The sequence below is a fragment of the Budorcas taxicolor genome, chromosome 5 (genome assembly GCF_023091745.1).
Source record: "Budorcas taxicolor isolate Tak-1 chromosome 5, Takin1.1, whole genome shotgun sequence".
In the NCBI taxonomy this organism is placed as follows: domain Eukaryota; kingdom Metazoa; phylum Chordata; class Mammalia; order Artiodactyla; family Bovidae; genus Budorcas; species Budorcas taxicolor.
In genome coordinates, this window is record NC_068914.1 from 146804196 (window position 1) to 146830659 (window position 26464).

General features: G+C 51.3%; 1 protein-coding gene across 1 annotated transcript in view; it reads right to left on the reverse strand.

Moving 5' to 3' along the window:
* Positions 1 to 11269: 11269 nt before the first annotated feature.
* The window catches only part of CLSTN3 (calsyntenin 3), a 29532-nt gene continuing 14337 nt past the window's right edge, over positions 11270 to 26464 (reverse strand). The window contains exons 13-18 of the mRNA XM_052640650.1: positions 19922 to 20148; positions 19467 to 19637; positions 18305 to 18450; positions 17756 to 17891; positions 11504 to 11706; positions 11270 to 11410 (exon numbers count right to left, since the gene is read on the reverse strand). Coding sequence (XP_052496610.1) covers positions 11270 to 11410; positions 11504 to 11706; positions 17756 to 17891; positions 18305 to 18450; positions 19467 to 19637; positions 19922 to 20148 — 1024 coding nt within the window. The remainder of the gene's footprint in view (positions 11411 to 11503; positions 11707 to 17755; positions 17892 to 18304; positions 18451 to 19466; positions 19638 to 19921; positions 20149 to 26464) is intronic.

The following is a 26464-nucleotide window of genomic DNA, read 5'->3' on the forward strand; positions in this document are numbered from 1 at the left end:
GCGGCAACTAAGAGTTTCTATGCCTCAACTGAAAAAAAAAAAAAAAAAAAAAAGATCTCACATGCCAAAACTAAAGATCACATTTGCCACAACTAAGACCTGGCACAGTCAAATTAATTCAGCTCAGTTCAGCTGCTCAGCTGTGTCCTCTTTGCGACTCCATGGACTGCAGCACTCCAGGCCTCCCTGTCCTTCACCGTCTCCCAGAGTTTGCTCAAACTCATGTCCATCGAGTCGGTGATGCAATCCAACCATCTCATCCTCTGTCATCCCCTTCTCCTCCTGGCTTCAATCTTTCTCAACATCAGGGTCTTTTTCCAATGAGTCAGTTCTTTGCATCAGGTGGCCCAAGTATTGGAGTTTCAGCTTCAGTATCAGTCCTTTCAATAAATACCCAGGACTGATCTCCTTTAGTATGGACTGGTTGGATCTCCTTACAGTCCAAGGGACTCTCAAGAGTCTTCTCCAACACCACAGCTCAAAAGCATCAAATTAATTAATTAATTAAAATACTTCTTCGGAAAAATGTGAATATTTACTTTGAAACGAAGTCTATAAATAGTTTCACCTGTTCAGGGCAGGATGAATTTTGGCATTAGACTACCTAAAAACACTTTTGGTTTTCAAAATTTTGTGGATTTCAGGATTGCAAGTGAGAGACTCTGTGGCTATGCAGCCGAATCCCATAGTAAAATAAAGGTTTAGAAGTAACTAGAGAAAATGAAAAATGGGGGAAATATTGGTTTCAGGGTCACGCTATGCCAGTGACAATGAAATTAAACTTTGTTGAAGGGATTCTCCAATCAGGAGGCTGATGTGATATCAAGCCCACACTCCATTGGCTCAGCCTTTAGGCCACCTTAGTAGCAGAGGAGGCTGGGAAATATAATTTAGCTGAATGACTACAGTGGGCTGGACTAAGGTTTGGTGAGAAGCTGACGATCTCTACAACAGTCCACCCTTCTGGTTACCATTGTGAGGTTGTACCAGAGATGATGAAATTAAACTCCATTGAAAGGATTTTCCAACCAAGAGGTTGGTAGGGCTGTTTCGATCATCTAGTTTTCAGTTGTTCCCTTGTGAACTGTACTGCAGATCTGAGGGACCCGCTCCTGGATGGGGAAAATCCCCTGGAGAAGGGCATGGCAACCCTCTCCAGTATTCTTGCCTGGAGAGTGCCATGGACAGAGGAGCCTGGTAGGCTACAGTCCATAAAGTTGCAGAGTCAGACACGGCTAAAGCGACTGAGCACAGCACAGCACTCAGTTGTGTCCTGGATGGGAGCGTCTTTCTGGCACACCCTGTCTTGTCTGGGCCATGCCTTCTCCATCTCAGATTTCTTTGGGTCCATCAGTTTCTAACCCAATCACTGATACCAGCTCCACAAATACCCCATCATTGTGAATATTCGTGATGTCTGGTGTGCATAGAAAAATCTAGTACCAGTTACCTGGGGTTTAAATTAATGTTTAATTTATTAAAATTGTGAGTATAAAACACAGTTTTGCTCAAACCTTGAAATTCAACTTACAAATCTTGAAACTCTATTTCTAAATGTACTAATTTTTTTTAATTGCTTCCACTTGTTCTTTGATTGATGTTTAAATCAACTTGAACAGATTTACATTTCTTTAGCAATTAGTCTCATCCACAAAGTTAGTAAAATTTCCATAACTGTTTTACACCATATTCATATGCTTGATATATCTGATTTTTTTCCCCTTGTGCACTTCAATTGCCTGACAAGGTAGACTGAAAAATACTTACAAAATCGTTCTTATATCATACGCAGCTCTTGTAAATCTAATTACTTAATTCACTATGTTCTGCTGTCTGATTTCTCTTAAATGTTCTAATACTTTGTTTATTTTTTTGTTTGTTTAAATTTGTTTATTCATTTATTTGTTTATAAACTTGAGCAGTGTCTTACACCTTTCAACTAAAACTCATAATTCTGAAATTAATAGATATTTCAAGTTGGAAACACAAAGCTTACCTTAACATCAAAATATTACGATTACTTCACCATCTCTATACTAAATTCTACACCTCCTCAGGAGACCAGTTTGACCTTGTTGGAAAGGCTGAGGTTAGCAGGTCAAAAAATTAGTGCCGTAAACAGTTGGCTGTCAGATTGAAGAGCAGAGCAGGAGAGCTCAGGGGCTACAGGCAGTCACAGTAACCCCCTACCTCCACCACCGTGAACTTACTGAGACTTTTCCAGGTGGAGTTACCTCTGCTGACCGCAGGGCGAGCTTTCAGCTGGACTAGCTCACAGTTCACAACAGCAGGGCATCTTTATCCCACCTTGGGCAGATGGACGGCTACCACGCTCCCACCTAGAGGTCAGCGAATTTCCTTCACTTAATAAGTCTGCTGTATTTTTCTTTTGGGGGCTTTCCCGGTCACTCAGCGATAAAGAATCTGCCTGCAATTCAGGAGACATGGGTTCAAACTCTGGGTGGGGAAGATTCTTGCCTGGAAAATTCCATAGAAAGAGGAGCCTGGAAGGCTGAGTTCCATGGAATTGCAAAGTCAGATGCAACTGAGCACCCTTTTTTTTTAACCTGATCCTGTCAATGGCCTCTTTTCTAAGCCTCTAATTAAGGGTCATCAGACCCACCCGCATAAGCCTCCTATTCCTTTTCAAACCTGCCTGACCTCTAAGACCTCACACTCCTCCCATATGTGCCTAGCTTGTCTTTAAAGACCACAGACCTTTCTTCCAAAGAAATCGACATCTTCCTCCAGCTCAATCAGCCTTGCACTGCATTGGCCAAAGAGTTCTTTCGAATTTTTTCTGTCACATCATACAAAAACTCTGAATGAACTTTTTGGCCAACCCAATATTTTTCCTTCAAAAGTTTCACCTTTCTTATTCCAGGAGAAAGGTCAAATCCTATTTTGCTGTTGTTGTTTTTAAGCAGTTCTTTTTTGACTCCTTGAGCAAGCATGCTTCTTAGAATATTCCAGACACTGCCCTCTTGAATTGCCTTCACAAACCCTTGTATATAAGGGTAATAAGTTCAATTATTGTTCTATCTTCACATGAAAATGGCATATCCTCTATTAAATAAGCAATCTTCACTCTTTTGGTATCTTCACTAGAAAAAAATATACCACCCTTGGTAGCTAAAATCACAGTCCAAAATTCAAATGCTTGGCCAAGGACTATATACTTGACAAAAGGATGATAAAGGTTACAATTCCAGAGCTACCTGGAGATAGTTGTGGGTATCTCATGAGAGCTTGTGGATAAGCCTAATGACCTGAGATACTGAACTCTCCACATTTCATTCCCTTGTCCCTGACTGACACAGTTCACAAGGACAGGTATGGCCTACCTGGGCCTGCACAGGCTCACGGACACACAGTCAGGAGTGAAACATGAAACTCAGCTCCTTTTGCGGTCTGAGCTCAACCTAAAACTCTGACTGAAAACCACTACAGAAGAAAAAGCTATTCCATACCGGAGTCTTACCTGGAAAGCACTTATAGCTAAGATCCTGCCTATTTTGAGGAAAGACCATCTATTGGTGAACTAACCTCTATTTTTGCCTTATCTATAGTACCAGGTCACCTCTGACCATGAAGTCAGCACCTGAAAGCCAGTGAGCTCTTGCTTATAGAGACCTTAGCCACTCCTGTGGCCAAGATCCCCCACCTATTAAAAAAAAACAACCCTGTGCTTATTTAAATCAGCCTGAAAACTATGAAAATAGCCCCTCTCCTATGGGCATTGGCCACAGTAATCTTCTGTAAGCTGCCAAGTGAAGAAAAACCCAGGCATGTCTAGCTCCAAAGCATGTGTTCAAAACCACAAGCCCGGGGACTTCTCTGGCAGTCCAGTGGTTAGGACTCTGTGCTTCGAATGCAGGGGTTGTGAGTTCCATCCATAGTCAGGGGAACTAAGATCTCACATGCTGCATAGCACAGTCAAAATAAATAAATACATACACATTAGAAATAAATGCAATCACCATTTGTTTTTTTTTTCTACAAGCCATACTGTCGGAGTCTGGGGTCGGTGGCGGAGGGGCAAGGAACTTCAGCGATCCTGCCATCCCCTAGAGGCCATGTTTTAAAGACCCCTTCATCACCTGCCCATCTCCCAATAATTAATGATAACGATAGCTCACGTATATTATGCCGATTCTGAGTTGCGTCAGAAAAAGTGATTTTTTTTAAACTAAATATTACAATTTATTCCATTTTCATGATTACAGGCATTACAGAGCAGGGTGAATAAACAAGGCAAATTAAGCAACCTCTTTTCCATCCCACCCCACCCCCATTTAATCATAGGCAGCATTTTGGCATTTTTAGGATATACAGGTTGACTTAATTCATTGACTTAGGTTGGTAGCTGGCAGCAGCAAATCTTTGTAATTTAGGATCTTTCTCCATAGCCACTTCAAGAATTTTAATTCCTGAACTACACCATGAACTCTGAAATGCAGCATTCATGAAGCTTTTACATCTTAATATGAGCTCTGACACCTCTTATTAAGATAGGGAACTGTCTTAACAGGAAGACTGAAATCCATCTTCCTCTTGGCTAACCCAGTCTACCAGCAACCTTAACAGTTAAATTACTATATAAAAATAAAACTGTGCTCCCAAGCATTGACTGCAACTATTGTGCTGGGAACCCTTTCTGGAGCACTAGTTCCCTCAGAGAAAAGAGATCTTAACCAGTTACTTCCAAGAACAAATAACCCCAGTAGAGTGTCTGTAAAGTTCTTCAAAGAATGACTCAAGGTCAGGCAATCTTAGACATCCTGACAAGGTTACGAGTGTTTTCATATAAGACATATTTAAAACTGACCCCAGACCAAGTATTACAACCATAATCCCCCAAAATCCCATTATTTAGAACACCGATATTCCTGCTGAGATGCCAAAGCCGGAAATCTCAAAGCAAAGAGTGACGGTTCACCATCTTTTACAAGTGAGAGAAAAATATCAAGGAGGAAAGGAAACTCCTCCCTCCTAAATTAATCAAATCAATGCTATCTTCAGTTCTAACTGACAAGAACCAGAGTCCTCAATTTCCTGATTTGAGACATCCATTTTCAAGGTGACTGTCAAGGTCAAGAAGAGCTTTCAGGCTTTTCTTTGCCATGACTCGTGAACTCCAGTCCTTCACCAGGAATCTCCTTCTCCTTTGTTGCTTTCTGATCTGAACACACTGATGGTAGTGCTTGAAGAGGTCAATGCATGGGACCCTGGAGCAGTGCCCCCTGAGGAATTTCTTGGCAAACCAGTGACTGAAGTACTCTGAAGCACTGGTGGGTGCACGCGCTTCATGTAGGTGCAAGCCTCCCCTAGGCTGTTCATGGCGTGGGCCAGAAAAAGTGATCGTATTGAAGCCTCACTGAACCCTTGGAGTAAGCAGTTCTTTTGACAGCCAGTGAGCCATCGCTTAGAGAAGCTGAAGACCAAGGCTGAACACTAAGTTGCTGAGATGTGAACATAGGGGTGGGGGGTGGGGTCGGGGCTCCCCAGTCCCTCCTCCCTCCTCCTTTACTCCGCCTCCCCATACCATCCCTGGCAGGAGGTGCCCCCTGTGCTTTGAAATTTCCTCAAAACAGCAAGATGATGCAGGAAGAGCGGGCCCCGAGGTGGAGGGTCATTGGCTGGGTGGTCTGTTGGGGGGCTGCCGAACTTCCAGGGGGACTAGGCAGCTGAGTCGCCTGGGCCTGGTGCCCTGGGTCTTTGCCCTGCTGCCATCCGCAAGTGACATCACCGTCTCTCCACAGCTCCTGTGCCTTTTGGATTTCTCCCTGTCCGTGGCGCCCTGAGCCCAGGAAGACTCCTCTCCCTTCATTAGGCCGACTGAAACTCCGGGGTTTTCTCAACTTCTGCTTTTGCCCTTTAACAGCCTCTCTCCAAAGAACCAGCCACGCAGAAGCCCGTGGAGAAATGGCAGCATAACCCCAACTCAGCTGTTTAAGGGAAAAGATCACGTCTGGTGAGGAGGTGGGCGGGACTGCAGACTTGGGGTGAGAACTTCGGATATTTAGGGCAGGTCTTCGAGACTGGACATTACATTCGGGCTGGACGTTCCCTTATCCTGTGGGTGAGAATCCTCAGGCAGGCATCACGGGCTTCCAATTCCTTCAATGAAAAAGCCAGCCCCACCACATCCCAGAGTCTGCATTCCCCCACCCCCTCCCACCCACCGTTGCTAAATTTAAACCTCATCTGTCCTTTTCCTGTAGAACGAGGTTATTTTAGGGAGCGACAGCAGCGTGGTGCCGCGGAAGACGCAGCGACACCAGCGCGATGAAAATAAGCGTGCCAGTTCCTCCGTCTCTCAGATGCGCCTGCCTGCCGGCCTGGACTCACCCATCTCCCTCCGCACCGGCTCCCTTCCTGCCGCTCCTCGTCTTTCCAGGAGGGGGCGCCCCGGAGCGGGAGACCTCAGCAGGTCGGTGGGTGAGAAGAGGGCTTCCCGGGAGGCAGAGTGCAGGACGCCCAGAGCCCACAGTGCACCAAGGAGCACTGAGGATGCAAGCTCAGCTCATGCTACAGGCACCCTGGGAACGTCCTAGGGTCTAGGTGTGTGTGTGTTGGTCGTTCAGTCGTCTCCAACTCTTTGGAACCCCATGGACTGTAGCCCACCGGGCTCCTTTGTTCATGGGATTCTCCAAACAAGAATACTGGAGTGGGTTGCCATTCCCTCCTCCAGGGGATCTTCCCAACCCAGATATCCAACCCAGGTCTCCTGCATTGCAGGCAGATTCTTTACCATCTGAGCCACCAGGAAAGGCCAGGATCTAGGTGACTGGTCCAGAGGAACCCCGAGGGGAACCAGAGGACATATTTTGGGGGGACAACATGGAGATTAAAATGTGAAGGTAATATGAGCTCTTCCACGGGTGCTAGGAGACTGGGAGCAGACACGTCATGCCTGACCTGTCCCAGCAAAGCCCCCAAGGCAGGGGCTGGCAGCTGCCGAAATGCAGGTTTTAGGATCGTGGAAAGGTTGCAGTGTGGTGGAATCCTGACGTGGTCAGAGCCCTGGTGTGTGTGCGTGCGTGCGTGTCCACTTCCCAGAAGACACAAAGGTGAGCGTTCAGGTCTCTGGTCTAGTAATAGGATGCAGACACTTGATTCTTGATCACTTGGTTACCGTCTCTGCCACTACAGCTTCTCTCAAGGATCTGGCTCTCCATCACGCACTTTCCAGGAAGCTCATCAATTTTCACTGCAGAGAATGGACTTAACAGGAAAACAGGCTTTCAGTGCGAAAGAGAAGATCCGAATGAGGCCAAAGGAGATGTTTGCTGTATCAAATTACATGAGGAGAGAAATGGGAAGCCCTGCCCAAATCCTGGTGTCCTGAGGCTTTGAGAGGTTCTGTGAGGGAGGTTGGGGAACTTTCCAGGAGATCTTGAGAAACAAAATAGAAACCCATTTGGACTCCTGCCTGCCACCCCTTCTCTGCACAATGGGAGTCACCATCTTGCCTCACTCCTGATTCCCATTTCCAGTGTGCGTGTGTGAGAGAGAGAGAAAGACTGACTGAGAGAGGAGACTGAGTCCACAAGCAAGAGTGGTCACTTGGGGCAATGTGGGGGCACATGGGCTTCAAAGTCTTCTCCAGGCACCCACCCACCCCATGGTGACAGGACCACCTGCCCCGCTGTCATGTCAGGAGGTTCTGGCAGCCATGGGCTGGCATCTGGGGTGTCAGCACTAGGGATGAACAGGAGGGACAGGAAAGGCTGTACCTGTAAGACACAGTCAGTGGTCCATGACCCTGGAGAGTCCCCAGGAAACGAATGCAGAAAGGGTGCATTTCAGAAGAAACCTCAGTTGGTCCCAGAGATGGATGATCCACGGAGGCCGGAACTGGGCAGACGCTAAGAGATGGACTCTGTGCTGCCGATGTGTGTACTTGCCCCACCTGCTCCCAAGAGCTGGGGCTTGAGTTTGAGTGAAGACCCCGGGTCCTGAGTCTTGGCCACACTGTGGGGGCTCCAGGGGCAAATGGGCTTCCCATTTGGTGGCGCTAATGGTAAAGAATCCACCTGCCAGTGCAGAAAACCTGGAGATGTGGGTTTGATCCCTGGGTCGGGAAGACCCCCTGGAGTAGGAAATGGCAACCCACTCCAGTATTCTTGCCTGGAGAATTCCATGCACAGAGGATCCTGGCAGGCTACAGTCCATGGAGTCGCAGAGTCAGAAACGACTGAGTGACTGAGCAGGAGGGCAAACACTTGACTTCACTGCTCTGTGTAGGAAGCTGTGGACCCTGAGGCCAGGGATGCGTGAGGACTAGGAGGGACAGTAAGGGGAGAGGGGGTGAGCTCTCTGAAGTTTAAGACCAATGACTAAAATCTCACTCTCACACCTTGTTAGCACTGAGGCTTCGATATCTGAAGGCTCTGCCCATTGAGCCATTGCTCTGAGCAGCTCCAGGGAGAACGGGCAGGCTGCCTCCCACGTGTTATTGCCACAGACATGGAAACATTACCTTGGCATCCACAAGGGCCCCTCCAGGAGAGGGTTCTGCAGGCACTTGCTGGGTCACATCTGTCCTCTGTGCACTGACACCCCCAGGCCAGCGGGCCACCAGAGCAGGTCCCCCTCCCCTCCTATCAATTCATCTTTTCTCATAGAATCAATCTGAGAGCCACATGCATCTCATTCATCCTTCAGAGCCCCTACTGCGTGCCAGACCCTGTGTAAGTTCTGAGGACACAGAGAGTCTGGTGGTGGACACAGATGTGAACCACCATGTAGCGAAGAGGGCTGTGACAGAGGTGTGATCAAGAGGTGCCAGAGCACAGAAGACTCCCTGGAAGAGGCAACGCTATGTCTTGAGTGATAAGGACAAGATGGCTAGGCACACGAAGGGGAAAGGGCACACTAGACAGAGTGAATGGTACGTGCTACAAGAAGCAGCAGGGCAGGTTTGGGGAAAGACTGGTGGTTTGTGTGATTGGTACTTAGATGTGCAGGGGTGGTGGCAGGGAGGGCCAGGGAGATGGGGGGTGGTGGGTTGAGGGGCCTCTCAAGGTGTCCAAACTTGACCCTGACAGTGATTTGGAAGTAGGGAAGGTTCCAGGAGGAGAACCTGCACTTTAGAAAAGTCACTCCGACCCAGAGGCAGGTGGAGTGGAGCAAAACACTGGAGGCAAGAAGAGGTAGGAGGCAAGAAGAGGTAGGAGGCAGGAGCCTCATGTAAGAGGCTCTTGCAACAGACCAGGCATGTGCTGAAGACGATAAAACCAAGGCAGCACCAGCAATGGGGTGCCAGGGAGAAAAAGACACTGGAGAGATTTTAAGGGGTAAAAAGTAAAAACAAGAGGGTTAGTCACCATGTGGACATGAGGTTAAGAGAGAGGGAGAAATCCCAACCCATTCCCAGGTCTCTGACTCAGGTAACTGGGAGAAAGGCGAAACAGACAGAGCAGAATCTGGGTCAAGGTTGCATCTGGAGTACAGGATGCCCTAGTGGAGGTGCCACTAGGTAGCTGGGCAGGAGGTCTGGGTGGACATCAACACATGGCCAGTAGCTGAAGCCAGGGGCCAGGATGGGTGCCTGGCAGAGGGAAGACCAGGCATGGGTGGCAGAGCGGTGGGCCAGTAAGCTCCACCCCAACCCCCTTGAGTCCACGAGGACCACAGAGAAGTAGGGATAACGTGTGTGTGTGTGTGTGTGTGTGCAAACACATGTGTGGGCTCAGTCATGTCCAACTCTTTGTGACTCCACGGACTATAGCCTGTCAGGTTCCTCTGTCCATGAGATTTCCCAGGCAAGAATACTGGAGTAGGTTGCCATTTCCTTCTCCAAGGGATCTTCCCAACCCAGGGATCAAACCTGAGAGCATTGGCAGGCGGATTCCTTACCGACTGTGCCACCTGGGGTAACATGACTGATACTCTAAGCCCCTCATCTCACACACAGTAATTAAGACCTGTGTCCCTGGTCTTCCCTGGGGCCAGGACACCATAGGAAGGATGCTCCGTCTACAGTGTACTCTTCGGAAATAACCCCATCTGGTTCCTGCCCCTTCTACCTGGGGGACACCTCTCAGAGCCCGTTCTCTCTTACAAACAGCAGGATTGGGACTTCTCTGCTGGTCCCATGGAAGACTCTGTGCTTCCGCTGCAGGAGGCACAGGTTCAATCCCTGGTGGGGGAACTAAGAGCCCACAGGCCACAAGGTGTGGCTGATAATTAATCAATTAATTAATTTTTAAAAGGGAAACCCCTTTTTAAAAAACAAATAGCAGGGTTGCCTGCCCTCTCCCCCTCGACTCCCCTGGGGCTGGGCACACAGGCACCCCAGGTGAAAATTTTCCAGAGATGGGGGTGATGACAATGTCCTCCACAAAGCCCTGGCGTATGCAGCATCCCCTCAACTGTTTGCACTCTTCCCGGGGTGCAGTGGGAGCCATCCGATCCTGGCCACAGCACCCAGAAAACCAGCCCCGCCCCTCACTTCAGCTCAGAGACCCCAGAGCGGCCACCCACAGAGCGCCCACCAGGCATCAAGCAGGCCAGAGGCAGCTGACCAGGCTTTTCTCCAGTTGTTTTATTTGAAAACCCTAGGGTGTGTCCCCTCCCTCACACACCCACCACCCAACTCCCACTCCCACCCCAGGACGTGACAATGCCACACGCACACAAGGTTGTGAGCTGCACACGGAACACAGGGGCTGCGCTCACGACAACATGAAAAAATATACATTATATATAATCCAGCCGGGGCCCCCACCGCACTTCCCACCCCTACAGCCCAGCCACAGCCAGGTCTCAGAGAGGGGGGGACAGGAGAGGAAGAGGAGGGAAGGGGGCCAGGAGAGGAGGGGATCCCCAAAGTGAAATGGAAAGGGGGGGCTCATTACGAGAAGCAGAGAATGCCCGGCCAGGGGGCCCCATGGACAGGAGAGAAGGTAAGGGCAGGGGACAAGGTTTCCTTCAGTCCCTCCCCCCCATATAGCACATGGCCGGTGGGGGAAGAGACAGACGTGGATCAGCAAAGGGGGTGGCTGCCTGGCGGACAGAGAAGGCAGCCAGAATCTCCCCCACCCGGGAGTAGGAGCCCAGAGGCACGGAGCGGGGGTGGGCTGGGAGCTGAGGGGGAGGGGGCGGGCTCTGGTGGGCCCCCGGATTCTGAGATTAGGAGAGGACTCCTAAGAGCTCTCTCCTCCACCCCACCTGGTCTCTCTCCTCTAAGAAGGTCCTTCTGTCTCTTGGGTGTGTCTGTCTCACCGGGACAGAATTCTCTGTCTAGGGAGGGGCAGAGTCCTCAGTAGCGGTGAGGGGGGGTCTCAATGATGCGTCTCTCATCGCTGCTGGGCGAGTCGGCTGCCTCCGAGTCGCTGCTGTCCTCGTCATCCGGCTGGCCACCCGCAGCGCCCGCCACGCAGACCTGCCGGCTCTGATAGGACTGGGGAAGGGTGGAGGGGGGGTGCTCACTGGGAGTCTTCCTGCTGGGAGTGCGCCCCAGCTGCACCCTGACTCTGCCAGGCCCCCCACTCACCTCCATGGGGTTCACGATAATGGTGAGAGCTGAGTCATCCCAGAACAGATCAGGGTCCTTGGGGTCGCTGGAGGCCCCGGGAGGCCCGCTGGCCCCCGAGACGCGGCGGTGCAGTGAGTGGATGCGCACGAGACCCAGGACGACCATGAGCACCAGGAAGCCCACGCACACCACGATGATGAGGGTTGCCGCACTGGGGACCACTGCAGAGAGAGCCAGGCACACCTGAGCCAACTCTGCCGGCGGGGGAGGGGGGAGGGGATGGCAGGAGGGCGTCAGGGGCCTGGGGAGAGGGCATCTCTGAGCAAAAGAGAGGGTCCATGATGGCCCAAAAGAGAGGTCTCCACTGTAGAAGCTGGAAGAGAAGCAGAATCCCACGGGTAGAGAATCTGCCTTCAATGCAGGAGACCAGGGTTCAGTCCCTGGGTCGGGAATATCCCCTGGAGGAGGAACTGGTAACCCACTCCAGTATTCTTACCTGGGAAATCCCATGGACAGAGGAGCCTGGCGGGCTACAGTCCAAGGGGTCACAAAGAATCAGACTCGACTAAGCGACTATCATTTTCTCTTTTCACTTTCACCCAGGGAAGGGCAGAGACGGGGAGGGAAGGGGGCGGCTGGAGGGACTGAGAGCCTGAGGGAGGGAGGAGGTCTGCACAGGAGGAAGGGCAAGGGGAGGAGAAGGGCCCTCAGCCCAATGTTGCCCTGAGTGGTTCTGGGCTCGGCAGACAGGGCAAGGCCTGGACCCTGCCCAGGTCCTCTGCCTGCGCCTTCCCTGGGGACCACTCAGTCCAAGAAGGAGGTCCCAGGAGCCCAGACGGGAAAGGAGAGAGGTGGCCACACAGGATTGATGATACAAGAGGAGAGAATGTTCTCCTTCATTTGAAGAGGAGAAGTGGGCTCCAAGTGTGGCCTGACACCCAAGGCTGGGGACAGGACCAAGAGGTAGAAAGCAGCCCCTTCAAGTACCCACCTGGATAGAGCTCACCCCTGCTCCGTGATGCCTCCCGTCTCCTTGTGGGCTCGAGCCTCCTGGATGCCAGAGGCGTCCTGGACACTGGGGGCATACTGGACACCAGGGGGCTCTGCTCCCCTCGGGATGCACCCCCCGTCCCCTGGGCCCTGTCGTGCCTCTGGGCCTGCAGCCTCACTCTGAAGCCCAGGCTCAGCGGGGCGTGGACCCTAAAGGGCAGGGAGACCCAAAGCGGGGCGTGCACCCTCACTCGGACCTTGGAGCTGATGGCGGCAAAGCACACGTGCAGACACAGGTACACGCCCAGGAAGAGGGTGTGGGTGCACACCTGGACCAGGGTCGCCACGCCCCGCACCCACGCCAGGCCTCTGCCAGCCAGCACGCCTGCCCGCACCAGCCACCTGACGGCCTGCTCACATGGCAGGACGGAAAGGACGTGCCTGAGAGTCTCCATCAAGGCACAGCAGAGCCACACGTGCAGCGCCACGCAGCTCCCCACCAGCTGGGCAGTCCAGGCGAGCCCCTGCAGGACAATGTACCCTCCACAGACCTGGATCCAGACGCCCACAGAGGCAGCAGCCGTGAGCACAGCCTTGCCTAGCTCCTGCACACACATGGACAGCACGCGGAAAAGCAGGAGGAGGCAAAACAGAGGGGCCCACAGCCCCACGGACAGCAGGTGGAGGTAGAGACCCCACAGGCGTGCCCCCAGGCCCAGTGCCCTCACGGGCAGCTGGGTGACTACATCCCACATGCGTGCCCACTCCTGCCAGCCACGTAGGAGCAGCGCCTCACTGACCAGAGAGGCTGCGTAGGACCCACACCCTGGGTGATCCCGTTGCTGAGGGGCTGTTAGCATATGCGTCTCACACGCACACACACACACACAAGTTTACCCACAGCCTCCGAGACTCACGTGGCCAGAGACGGAGCAGAGCACAGGGAAGCACGCAGCGTGGGGCACACCCTGGTGCACACCCGTCCTCCAGCAGAGAGTGCACGCACACGCTGCCACATGCTCCAGAGCCAGCCCGGTGTGGAAACACAAGCAGGTGTGGGAGCAGTCGCACTGGCCTCACGCCTCCCTGAGGCCGCCCTGATGGTGCTCTGCCAAGTCGGTCCCCACTCTGACCCGACCCATAGCCCATTTGGGGCCGATGACAACTGACTCTGCAGAGCAAGGGAGGCGGGCTCCCTGGGCGCCGGCTCTGAGGAGAGATGAGCCTGGCTGAATGAGTGTTTCTCAACTGCCTGGGGGTGGAGGAGGAGGAGAGGGGAGGCCGAGCTGGCCTGTCGGCTCCTCTGCAGGAAAAAGCCCCTCTCGGGTCTCCAGGTCGGTGGGGCAGGATCCCAGAACAGTGACCCCCACCAGCAGAATGCCCCCGTAGCCAAGCCCAGGCTGTAGAAGTAGAAACGCCTCCTCGGGGTGGAGGCCACAGCGGGTGAACTGGCTCCACAGCCACAGTGACGAAGAGCCAGAGCTTCTGCTCTGTGCCCTAATCAAACGCATCTGTCCCTCCAAGCCCCTGGCCTGGTAAAGGAAGTGACAAGCTGACTGCCGGCCATCAGAAAGGACCACAGGAAAGACCAAGTGCAGACACTGCATGTGCAGGCAAACAAGCACAGTTAATTAGTTTAAACTGAGCCAGGAGGCCAGAGAGATGGGAGGATTTTTAAGTTAGCTACGGATGGAAACCAAGAGTTCAAAAAACATCATCAACCTTTCTTACTGCATTAGCTCCAAGTAGTTGACTCTGGCCTCGAGTTACCTCCAAGGCCAACAGGAAGGAGTGTTTGAGTTCTAGCCAGTAGCCCATGTGAAACCCCTGGCTCTGTGTGAGTGTAAGGCACCGTGGATGCCCTGTCCACAGCCCTGCGTGGAGCCCCCTTTCTGCAGAGACTGGGGAGAAACCTCCAACCAGAAACACTGGTGGGTCCCATCATATGACGTTCCTATCTGCTCAGATTTTCTCCTGTTTCAGCTCCAAGGAAGCTCAGGTCCAAATTCTGGCCACTCAAGCAATTGTGCAGTATCTCACAGCATATGTTTTATGAACTGACTTATTCCCTGGCTTCATCTTCTTCCATCATTGTCCTTTCTGCCTCACGTCCAACTTCATTTTCTATTCTCATCCTAGTGCACTGTGGGTCTCTCCACAAAGTCTCAAATACTTGTAGGTAACAAAGCAAGGAAATAATTCCTAACTTGACTGCACATTGGAATCACCTGAGGATCTTTAAAAACCCACTGAAGCCTGGCTCCCCACCCCAGACCTTCTGATTGAACTGGTATGGGATGTGGCCGAGGCACTAAGTGTTTTTACTGCTCCCAGGCGATTCTGATGTGCATCAAAATTTGGCAGGACTGGATAAATCTTGTCTTCATTGCTCATCTTACCCTTCTCAGGCAGCATCGTTCTCTCCAAACACAACCCCCCAAGCCACCTCCTCCCCCCCCCCCCGCCCCCAGTTCTCACACTCTTGTTCTCTCTCATGTCCATCCAGACTCCCTTCTACCCTCCAGGTTCAAGGTCAAGCTCTGAATGTGCCAGCAGACCTTCCCTGGCTGACTGTGCCAGTTCACACTGAGCTCTTTCCTGGTGCACTTAGGCGCTTCAGAGAAATGAACCACCCTTCCCATTGGAGAGAATTCTATCTCTTCCTCTTTTGCATGGTCAGAGTAGTTTGAAATCGCTAAACCACAATTCTGTAACTCCACTCTCAGGGCTAGAGGGAAGGGAGAGAAAGGGGACACTTTGAAGAGTCAGGAAAGGTACATGGACAAAATGGATCTCCTGATAAGTTCAGGAGCTGTCAATCACCAAGGCCCTCGGGTAAACTATGAACTCTGTACCCTACTCAGGCCAAAGTCAGGGGAAAGGAAAAGCAGGCTGCCGCTCTCAAGTGGGATCTCAGAACAAGCAGAGATAACAAGGATGAGAGTTACTGAGCCCAACAGCAATGCCAACCAGGACCCACTTTGAGCCTAATCTGAGTGGTAGACCCAGTATCCAACCCCAACAAGGCTGAGTGGGATGATTGCCAAGGAAAGAACTGGAAGAAGAGCTAGGGAGTCATGGCCCCAAAAGCCCATTTAACAAAAGCAGGTCGAGTTCACTCACATGTCTCTCAAGATTGTGTGAAGCTTCCTAGAACCTTGCAGCTTGCTTATGCCTTACACTCCCTCCTCACCCCTACTTCCATCTGCTTTGCTGTAGGCATCACAGGAAAACAATTAAAAGGGGTCTGCAGTTGTTTTCAGGAAGAGCAAGGGTGAGGGGAGCCAGTCCCAGGGAGAAGCAAACACAAGAGACAGCACAGTGGGGGCCGCTGCCCGAGGAGACGAAACCAGACTGAATTCTGAGGGGTGCCCAGGAGCCAGCCTCAGTCAGAGACATCCTGGGAAGCCCTCAAAGTCTCCCCCAAATTAGGTGCAACTATAAAGTTGTGAGACTTTTTTTTTAAGCATCTAACATGGAGAGGATATGAAGCGTGATGGCTAGGGCACAGGTTCTGGAATTCTGCTGGCTTGACTCGAATCCTGGCTCCACTATACTTTTGCTGTGTGATCTTGGATAAGGTACTTAACCTCTCTGGTCTCTGTTTCCTTGCCTTTAGGGGGGATCATTCTAGTGCCTATTTCATCTGTTGTCTATAATGACTCACTGGGTTAATAGGTGTAAAATTCACAGGCAAAGTGCTTGGCACACCAATGTTCACTATTCTCAATAATTACATGGTTGACAAGAGAGCTGTCCTTTCAGGGTAAGGCTCAGTGAGTGACCAGGACCTTGTTCCAAGAAAGTGTGTTTGGAACTCCTCAGGGAATTGCCTTCAGAGCCTGCAACTCGCCTTTTGACTTTTTGTTAATCTCTTTTATTTTGGCTATGCCTCTTAGTTCCCCGACCAGGGATCAAACCTGTGCCCCTTGCAGGGGAAGCACAGAGTCTTAACCACTGGACCGCCAGGGAAGTCCCTGACTTTTCCTAATACGTGACACATCTCTGCCTTTCCGGAGTGGGTTTTACATGTACAAATGCAAAATGCTATCCAGAGCCAACTCTGACAAAAGTGGATTCTGATGTTGGGTAACATTGAACTAGGCCAAAGGCAAGGTATGTCCTGAAAGTAACAAAAATAAATGCATCTCATGAACTGACTTTGAAAGCAATGCTAAAAAAGGGATTCCAAAAATCACTTCCAGCAACATCAGAATCACTGCAGTTTTTAACAATGTGAAGACTCAATTTATAATATTAGGTGTAAATATTAGGTTACAAAATAGTTTGATCTCATATTTGTTGAAAGAAGAAAAGAAAACAGTCGCATAGGCAAAAACTGGGTTGAGACCCTATTAACAATGGGTCAACTGTGGTGGAATTATGGATAACTTTTCTTCTTTACACTTATAGTTTCTAATTTTTCTATAATTAAGCATTTCAAATCATGAATTAAAAATTGCATCACTAGTAAGCAACCCTGGCCAAGGAACAAGATGGCTCTGAAGGGCATCAGTCCATTTGGATGTAACACTTCACATGTTTGCATATTTTGTTTCAGAAGTAGCCTTATGACTTTATGCTGCTGCTACTGCTGCAAAGTCACTTCAGTCACGTCTGACTCTGTGCAACCCCATAGACGGCAGCCCATCAGGCTCCGCCATCCCTGGTATTCTCCAGGCAAGACCACTGGAGTGGGTTGCCATTTCCTTCTCCAATGCATGAAAGTGAAAAGTGAAAGTGAAGTCACTCAGTCGTGCCTGACTCTTAGTGACCCCATAGACTGCAGCCTACCAGGCTCCTCCGTCCATGGGATTTTCCAGGCAAGAGTACTGGAGTGGGTTGCCATATAGCACATAATTTGACAAGCAATAGCACCAACCTTATTTAGAATAGAAACTGTATCTACCTTATAATTGTATTCTTAATGGTATTGTCGACAGCATTAGTATACAGTAGGTGCTTAATACGTGATAGCGTCACTACTGAAGATCCCGAAGTCCGGGGCTGACTTGATATTGTTGGCAGCACCAACAACAAAGACTACACCCGCACTGACCATCAGCCGGGATATGAGTGACCCTGTGATGACCCGGGGCTCGCGCTCTCCACTAGGGAAAGTGAATGAGCCAGGGGTGAAGGGATTGGATCGGAACCATCAACCATGCCAGGTTTCACAGAATCCATGGCTCCATCCCTTCCTCCTCACCCACCACCCCCAGAGGTGGGGGGAGGATGCTTGTGCCCACCTGCCCCCTGGCCCCACCCAGCCTTACGTACTGGAGTTGCGGTGGGAGCTGGCCAGGCTGTGTCCAGCCATCTCAGGCGGTGGCTGGTGACCGCGGTGCAGAAACTGCTGGGAGCTGAGCATGTGGCTGGGGTGGGCCACCCGGTTCACGCTGTGCAGGACGCTGACCTGGGGCAAGCACGGGCTCAGTGGGTACGCTTCCTTCTCCTCAGTCCTCCTCTAGCCCTCGGATGCCCATCTCTTCACCTCTGCCCCGCCCACCCACCCCCACCTCCCGCTCCACCCCCCCCACCTCCCGCTCCACCCCCCCCACCTCCCGCTCCACCCACCCCCACCTCCCGCTCCACCCACCCCCACCTCCCGCTCCACCCACCCCCACCTCCCGCTCCACCCCCCGCTCCACCCCCACCCCCGCATCAACTTCCCCTCCTTCTCTACCCACAGCCCGGGTCCAGGAGTCCCCTGCCCGAGCTGCAGTTTCCATTCCCAACCACTAGGGGGCTCAGTCCACACCCCCATCCCGGCTCCTCGCCCGGGGGCGGGGGGGAGGGGGGGGTTGGAAGAGAGGGGGCTCGGGTTACCTCCACGATGAATTCATTGCTGGAGTAACGCCCATTCATTTCTGAGCAGGAGAGCCGGAACTTCCGGGCGTAGAGGGCTGCTCCGTGTCGCAGGCGATAACGCGCCTGCCTCAGGATCTCTTCGTACACGGTGATGCTCTCCACCCCTGGGAACCGGAGGCGGCTCAGAGCAGGAGCCAGCGAGGAGGCCCGGGGTCTCTCTCCCAGACTCCCACCTGTTGACGCCCCTCAACTCAACAGGAGTCCTCAGAGGGAGAGAGGCTCCCCAGCACCCCGCCAGCTCTGCCTGACTGGGACAGAGAAACCGAGGCTCCATTTGCCCTCCTTTGCAAGCTGGAAGGAGGGATGGAGAGAAGGAAAACAGGGATGCATGCAGGACAGAGGGAGGAGGCAGCAGCGGGGAGACGGTGAGGGGCAAACACAGAAGCCCTCCATGAGGCTCTGGAAGGGAATGGAAACAGGAAGGGACTGGCCACCTCATCTTCTATTCTCCCCAACAGAGGGTCCTTTGGAGAGGAGCAGGCTTCCCTGGAAAGCTGCCAAGTCATTACCACCAAACATTAAGAGATGAGCACTTAGGAACTTCCTTGGGGGTCCAGTGGCTAAGGCTCCATGCTCCCAATGAAGGGGACCGGGTTCCATCCCTGGTCAGGGAACTAGGTCCCACATGCTGCAACTAAGAGTTCGCAGGCTGCAGCTAAAGAGTCTGCATGCCACAGCTAAAGACCCCGCATGCCGCAACTAAAAAAGACCCGGCGTGCCACTAAGACCCAGCACAGCCACATAAATAAATATTAGAAGAAAAGAAAAGCTATGCTGAATCCAAGAAATCAGTGAGATGGAAGACAAAGAAGATGGTGAGGAGCAAATGGCCAGAGAATAAGACAGCTCAGGCAGAGCCTGAGCCAGAGAAGAGTGGAGCCCAGAGCGGAGGTGAGCCGGGCTGGACAGAGACGCTGGGAAAAAAACATCAGGATTCCTAACCCCGGCCCCCACCTCTAGGGACAGTCTGGAAGCCAGAGGACCTCCAGGTGGGGAAGGTGCAAGGGGACACTTGGTCACATTCCTGGACCTGGAAGGAGGACCCTCTGGGCTCCCCAGAGACTCAGTCATGGACGGGGGTGTCCCAAGAAAAGAGGACCGCCTCTCGGGCCCCACTGACCGGCAATGGTGAGGTAGGCGGATGTGTTGGTGAGCTCCAGGCCTCGCTGCTGCAAGGATGCCATGTCCAGGAGCAGACTTTCCCGCTCGGGGTCCAGGTCATCCCCCACCAGGGAGATCTCACAGCCATCCAGGTTGTGCACGATCTCGTCTGACATGCGAGTGTCTGTCACTGGACGGGAGGGAGTCGGGGTCGGGTCAGAGCTGAAGGGCCCACCTCCTGGCTGCTCCTCCTCCCCTTCCCAGGTCATTCCCTGAGAGCTGCCAGCATCGCTGTCAAGAAGGTCACTACCTGACAACCTCCTTATACCTGGGGGCCTCCCACCAGCCCTCCTTCCCAGTAGCCAGGTGTTCTCGAAAAGCGAATGTGGGGCGACACTGTTCTCATGTCCAGCTCCAGATTTTCTCCTTCACGTTGGTTCCAGACACCGACCCCTCCCTGGGAGGCATGCTTACCTGTGCCTTGCCAACTCTCGTCCTTTTTGGCCTCCACCTGGTGCGAAATGGAGCAAGTGATCTGAAGGTCAGGGAACAAAGGAACCCCCTCCGGTCCCTCGAAGTCCACAGCTGGGCGGGCAAAGTGAGCGGTGCCGCTCAGCAGGATCTGGGGGGCATCCGGCTGTAGCACCACCACGTAGCCCTCCACTTCAGGGATGGAGACACAGGACTCCTCACTGAAGCACCTGCATCAGGAGAGGGGAGGGAGGCAGCCTGTGAGCCCAGCACCCGCTCCCTGATAATCTGTAATCTGGCCATCAGTCGGGACCCCCACCTCTGCAGAGAGCACCCCATGTCAGAGAGGGAAAGGGGAGGAAAGGGGGACAGTGTCTCTGCAGACCACCCACACACACATACAGCAAAGCTGGAGGGGGAGATCCCTTTCCCAGGAGGAGGCCACTGCAGAGAAGGGGCAGGGGCAAAGGTCAGGCAACCCTGACCTATGACATCACCAATGCCCAATCCCAAGACCATAGAACTGTATTTTACAAACTGAACTTATGGAAATGTAAATACATACACAGCTCTTCATCTAAGAGCTTTTTTGTTGCTTTGATTTTTAAAAAGCATATTCAGTACAATTCCCTTCCTGGGTACCTATCTAAAGAAAATGAAATCACTGTCTCATGGAGAAGGAAACAGCAACCCACTTCAATAGCCTTGCCTGGACAATCCCATGGACAGAGGATCCTGGTGGGCTATCAACCATGGGGTCACAAAGAGTCGGACGCGACGGAGTGATTGAGCACACATTCAGTGCAGTTCCCTTCCTGGGTGTGTGAGGGCTTCCCTCATAGGTCAGTTGGTAAAAAATCCTCCCGCCTCCCGCAATGCAAGAGACCCCGGTTTGATTCCCAGGTCAGGAAGATCCACTGGAGAAAGGATAGGTTACCCACTCCAGTATTCTTGGGCTTCCCTTGTGACTCAGCTGGTAAAGAATCCGCCTGCAATGCAGGAGACCTGGGTTTGATCACTGGGTTGGGAAGATCCCCTGGAGAAGAGAAAGGCTACCCACTTTAGTATTCTGACCTGGAGAATTCTGTGGACTGTATAGTCCATGGGGTCACAAAGAGTCAGTTATATATCTAAAGAAAACAAGTATGAGTATATATGGGTATATATCTAAAGATGAAATCACTATCTCAGAGCACTAGCTCCACCCTCATGTTCACCCCAGCATTACTCACAGTTGCCAAGACACAGAGACCACCAGAGGGTCCGTCCATAGGTGAATGCACCAAGAAGATGTGACATGTATACAATGGAATACTATTCAGTCTGCCTTTTGTGATGATATGGAAGGGCCTTGAAGGTGTTATGCTAAGTGAAACAAACAAGATAAAGACAAATACCATACATATCACTTATATGGGGAATCTATCACCTTCTTTTTTATATTTTTGGCCACACCAAGTCATGCAGGGATCCTGGTTCCTCAATATCCACGACCCCTGCAGTAGAAGCTCGGAGTCTTAACTACTGGACTGGTAGATATGTGTCAAAAAATATTCAACAACAAAGGTGGGGTGGGAGTGGGAAGTGTGTCAAAGGATGTCCACAAAACTATAATTCAAAAGATACACACACCCCTGTGTTATAGCAGCACTATTCACAATAGCCAAGATGTGGAAACAATCTGAATGTCCACTGACAGATGAATGCATAAATTAGACGTGGTACATATATACAACGGAGTACTACTCAGTCATCAAAAACCAAAACGATGCCATTTGCAGCTAAAGAGTATCACACTAAGTGAAGTAAGTCAGAAAGGGAAAGACAAATACCATATGATATCACTTATATGTACGGGCTTCCCAGGTGGCACTAGTGGTAAAGAACCTGCCCGCCAATGCAGGAGAGCTAAGAGACCTGGGTTTGACTCCTGGGTCGGGAAGATCCCCTGGAGAAGGGAGTGGGAACCCACTCCAGTATTTTTGCCTGGAGAATCCCATGGACAGAGGAGCCTGGAGGCCTATAGGCCATAGGGTCGCGCAGAGTTGGACACAACTGAAGCGACTGAGCATGCATGCATGCACATCACTTATATGTGGAGTCTGAAATATGACCCAAATGAACCTATCTGTCAAACAGAAGCAGAATCACGGACACAGAGAACAGACCGATGGTTGCCAAGGGAGAGGGGGTTGGGGCAGGGATGGAGTGGGAGGCTGGGATTAGCAGATGTAAGCTTTTATATATACAATGGATAAACAACAAGGGCCTACTGTATAGCACAGAGAACTAGGTTCAATATCCTATGATAAAGCATAATGGAAAGGAATATTAAAAAGGTATGTATATATACGTATAAATGAATTACATTGCTGTACAGCAGAAACTAACACAACACTGTAAATCAACTACAATTTAAAAAAAAAGGACATCCTCCTCCCAGGTGTATCTTCCACTCATTTGGTCCAGCACCAGAGAAACACTCTTCAGTAGGCAAGCTAATCTGACCATCTCAGACCGCATCCACCATCCCATGAAGCCTCTCTGGCCTTGGTGCCAGACAAAGCCTCCCAAGAGCACTAAGTCCTGAGCAACCAACATCACAGCCACTCCAGAACACACTCCCAGGATCTCCTCCAGGCAATCTGAGGGTTATCCCCAGAGCACTTGCTGCACTGTGAAGCATTTTGCCCATATGTTTTCACTTAACCTTCTTTCACTGCTGTTGGAAGAAGGAGCAGAAGCCAAAGCTCCTGGGTCAAGCATCTTGGCCACATAAGAAATATGCATCCCAGTCCAGGCTTGAACCCATTCTTCTCATTCCAAGTACACACCTTTCCACTAACCCACAGCCACCATGTGGAACCTGGGTTTGCACAAATCGAATTTATTTATAAAGAAGTGTCTCCTTGGAATTCCCAGGCGATCTAGTGGTTAGGACTTGGCACTTTCACTGCCGTGGACCTGGGTTCAATCCCTGGTTGAGGAACTAAGATCCCACAAGCTGCATGGTGCAGGAAAAAAAAAAAAAAGTGCCCCCTTGAACATGCAGCTTTCACAGGGGAGGAGGCAATTCCAGAGCAGGGCTTGCGGTCCACCTGCCTCAGCTAAGGGAAATTATTTTTCTAAAAAGATTGTCATTTTTGTTACTGAGTGAGTCCAGCTTGACTACTGGAGCCAAAAGGGAGAAGGCGTAACCTCAGTGGATACAATGAATGCAGAGCCCCTGAAGGAACCAAACCCACAACCTGCTGAGTTCCTAAGGAGCAGGGCCTGAGACAGTCCACACAGTCCTAGAGAGACCCCATCAAAGCCTCCTGGGAAATAAGTCCAGCTGACTCCGGAAGCACAGCCTCCAGCAGATATTCCCACTGTGATGGGTGATCCAAAAGGGGGCCAAAGGGAACCAAGGGGCTGGCCTCCAGCAGACTTTCCCACTGCGATGGGTGTTCCAAAGGAGACCCAAAGGGGACCAGGGGGCTGGCCCTGGCACTGATGATCTGGTCGAGAAATTAGAATTTCTACACAAACCTTCAAACAAGAGCCAATGTGGTCACCATCACATAAATGGAGCACATGCAAAACCCAGAGCGTTCAAAGTGGGAGAGGTTATTCTGGCTGAGATGGGAGTGGGGTATTTGGTCAGGGAGCGTAAGAATACTGGGAAAAAGCAGCAAGCGACCCAGCCTTTGAAGGAAGTAGAAAGTTGACCCTCGAGTGGATGGTGCGGAGCACACGGAGGGGAGTAGAGGAACACGAAGCAGGAAAGGCTGGGACAGATGGTTCAGGGCTCCGAGCGCAATTTTGTGAGAGGCAGGAGGGAACCACAGATGTCGTCTTCAGCAGGGAAGTGTGAGGATGGACATTTGGATTTCGGATCACTAACCTAGCCTTTGGGTGGAGGTGGAACTGAAGCTAGAATACTAGACAGGCACCAGTTGGGAGGCTATCTCAAGAGGCCAGAGGAGTGGGCATGACAGCCTGCTGGAGCCATAACACAGACATGGGGAAAGAGGAAGCAGATACCAGACACGGGTGCAGAGGGGTCTGGGTGACCAGATGACTGACGGGGGTGGCGCATAAACATAGGGAGGCTCCAAGGCAGGTCAGAGGCTGCAAGCCAGGGTGACTGCAAGGACAGAGACACCGCCACTGAGGCAGAGAATTCAGGGGCAGGGCTGGTTCAGGCACTGAAGTTCATTATTAAGCTTTAGCTCGTTTGTTTGAGGTGTGGGCAGAACTTCCCAGACAGAGATTACAGCAAGCACATAGAAATTCAAGAGCTAGGGAGAGCGAACAGAGCTAGAAAAAAGGATGTGGTGGCCATCTGTTCAGTGGTCAATGCCATGAGGAGATGGGCTTTCCAAGAATTCCAGAAAGATTAAAAAAAAAAAAAAAAACTTAGGGAAAACCTACATTGACTGAACAGTTGCATGTGAAAGTGCTCAGTCGTGTCTGACTCTGTGGACCCATGGACTGTAGCCCACCAGGCTCCTCTGTCCATGGGATTCTCCAGGCAAGAATACTGGAGTGGGTTGCCATGTCCTCTTCCAGGGAATCTTCCCGACCCAGGGATCGAACCCAGGTCTCCCACATTGCAGGCAGAGTCTTTACCATCTGAGCCACAAGGGAAGCCCAAGAATACTGGAGTGGGTAGCCTATCCCTTCTCCAGGGAATCTTCCCCACCCAGGATGGAGCCAGGGTCTCTTGCATTGCAAGAGGATTCTTTACCAGCTGAGCAACCAGGGAAGGCCCTCAATGAGGTGTTAGTGTAGCACTAACCACATGGAAACCCTGAAATGGAAAAATGAGACCTCCCTCCCTCTTAACCTCACAAAGGAAGAAGGCCCCACCCCTCTACTAAAGGAAGAGCTCAGGTTCCCAACCCTCAGATAAGCCTCTTCCCTGGTAATAGGTCAGAGTAATCCAGATTACCTGCCAAGGTAATGAGTGAGTGAAGTCGCTCAGTCATGTCCAACTCTTTGCGACTGCATGGACTGTAGCTTACCAGGCTTCTCTGTCCATGGGATTCTCCAGGCAAGAATACTGGAGTGGGTTACCATTTCCTTCTCCAGGGGACCTTCCCGACCCAGGGATCGAACCTGGGTCTCTCACATTGGAGGCAGACACTTTAACCTCTGAGCCACCAGGGAAGCCCAATAGGTCAGAGTAATCCAGATGAGCCAGTCAACAGAGAGGGCATCAACTCCCACCTTGTGGGGCTGCCCCTTGCAAAGCTCCATCCTAAGCCAGAAGACAGAGCCCTCCCTCTGACATGGCCCCTAAGCCTGTGAAAGAGATGAGATCAATTCTTCGTCCCTGAGGGATGAAGACCTTGGCACCTTCAGAGCTGGGTGAGAGCCCTTTAACAGTTAGAGTTCTCACTGGAACCTGGCGGGGCCCATCCTGAGCACTGATCGTTGTCCACGAGAACTCATCTGCCCATAGCCTTCAGCTCCACACCAGGACCATACCCTATTCCCCAAACCCGGCCCCGTCTTCCACAGCTTCAACTGGGAGGCTTGACAACCATGCCCATCACTCTCTGGGGCTCAGAGCCTTCTCTCCAAACCTGTTCCTGCCAGGATAAGGGCAAGTCAGAGATGCTTCTCTTCAGACAGCTTTTGGACAAACTGAGGCAGAGCAGGGGAGAAGGGAACCCAGAAACCCTGACCCCTCCATTGTGTGATGCTCCCACTAGAGGGCAGTAGCTCTTAAAACTTCCCTACAAACATAAAGGGTGAAAATGCCTTCAGGTAACACGTGTATACCCGTGGCGGATTCATGTTGATGTATGGCAAAACCAATACAATATTGTAAAGTAATTAGCCTCCAATTAAAATAAATAAATTTATATTAAAAAAAAATAAGTGGTGAAAATGCCTTCAGGTAATAATCTTCCCTGGTAGCTCAGACCGTAAAGCATCTGCCTACAATGTGGGAGACCCGGGTTCAATCCCTGGGTCGGGAAGATCTCCTGGAGAAGGAAATGGCAACCCACTCCAGTATTCTTGCCTGGAAAATCCCATGGACGGAGGAACTTGGTAGGCTACAGTCCATGGGGTCACAAAGAGTCAGACGTGACTGAGCAATTTCACTTTCACTTTCATTAAGTGTGCAGAACAGGCACTCTGCTGGCATTTGATCTGAACTCAGTATTGTTTACTCTCACAACAATTCCATGAGTTAGATTCTATTGTATCTCTGTTTGATGGCACTTTCTCAGTACTAAAAAAGCTAGTAAGTAAAAACTCTGTATCTATAACTCTTGTGTTTTCATGACCCCTCAATCAATCTGTATTCTTAAATAACTAATATACTTAAGGGCTTCCTGGGTGGGTCAGCGGTAAAGAATTGCCTGCCAATGCAGGAGACATGGGTTCAATCCTTGGGTCGGGAAGATCCCTGGAGAAGGAAATGCAACCCACTCCAGTATTCTTGCCTGGAAAATCCCATGGACAGAGGAGCCTGGCGGTTGAGTCCATGGTGTTGCAAAGGAGTCAGACACAACTGAGCAATCAAACCACCACTCCTGGCGCCCAATC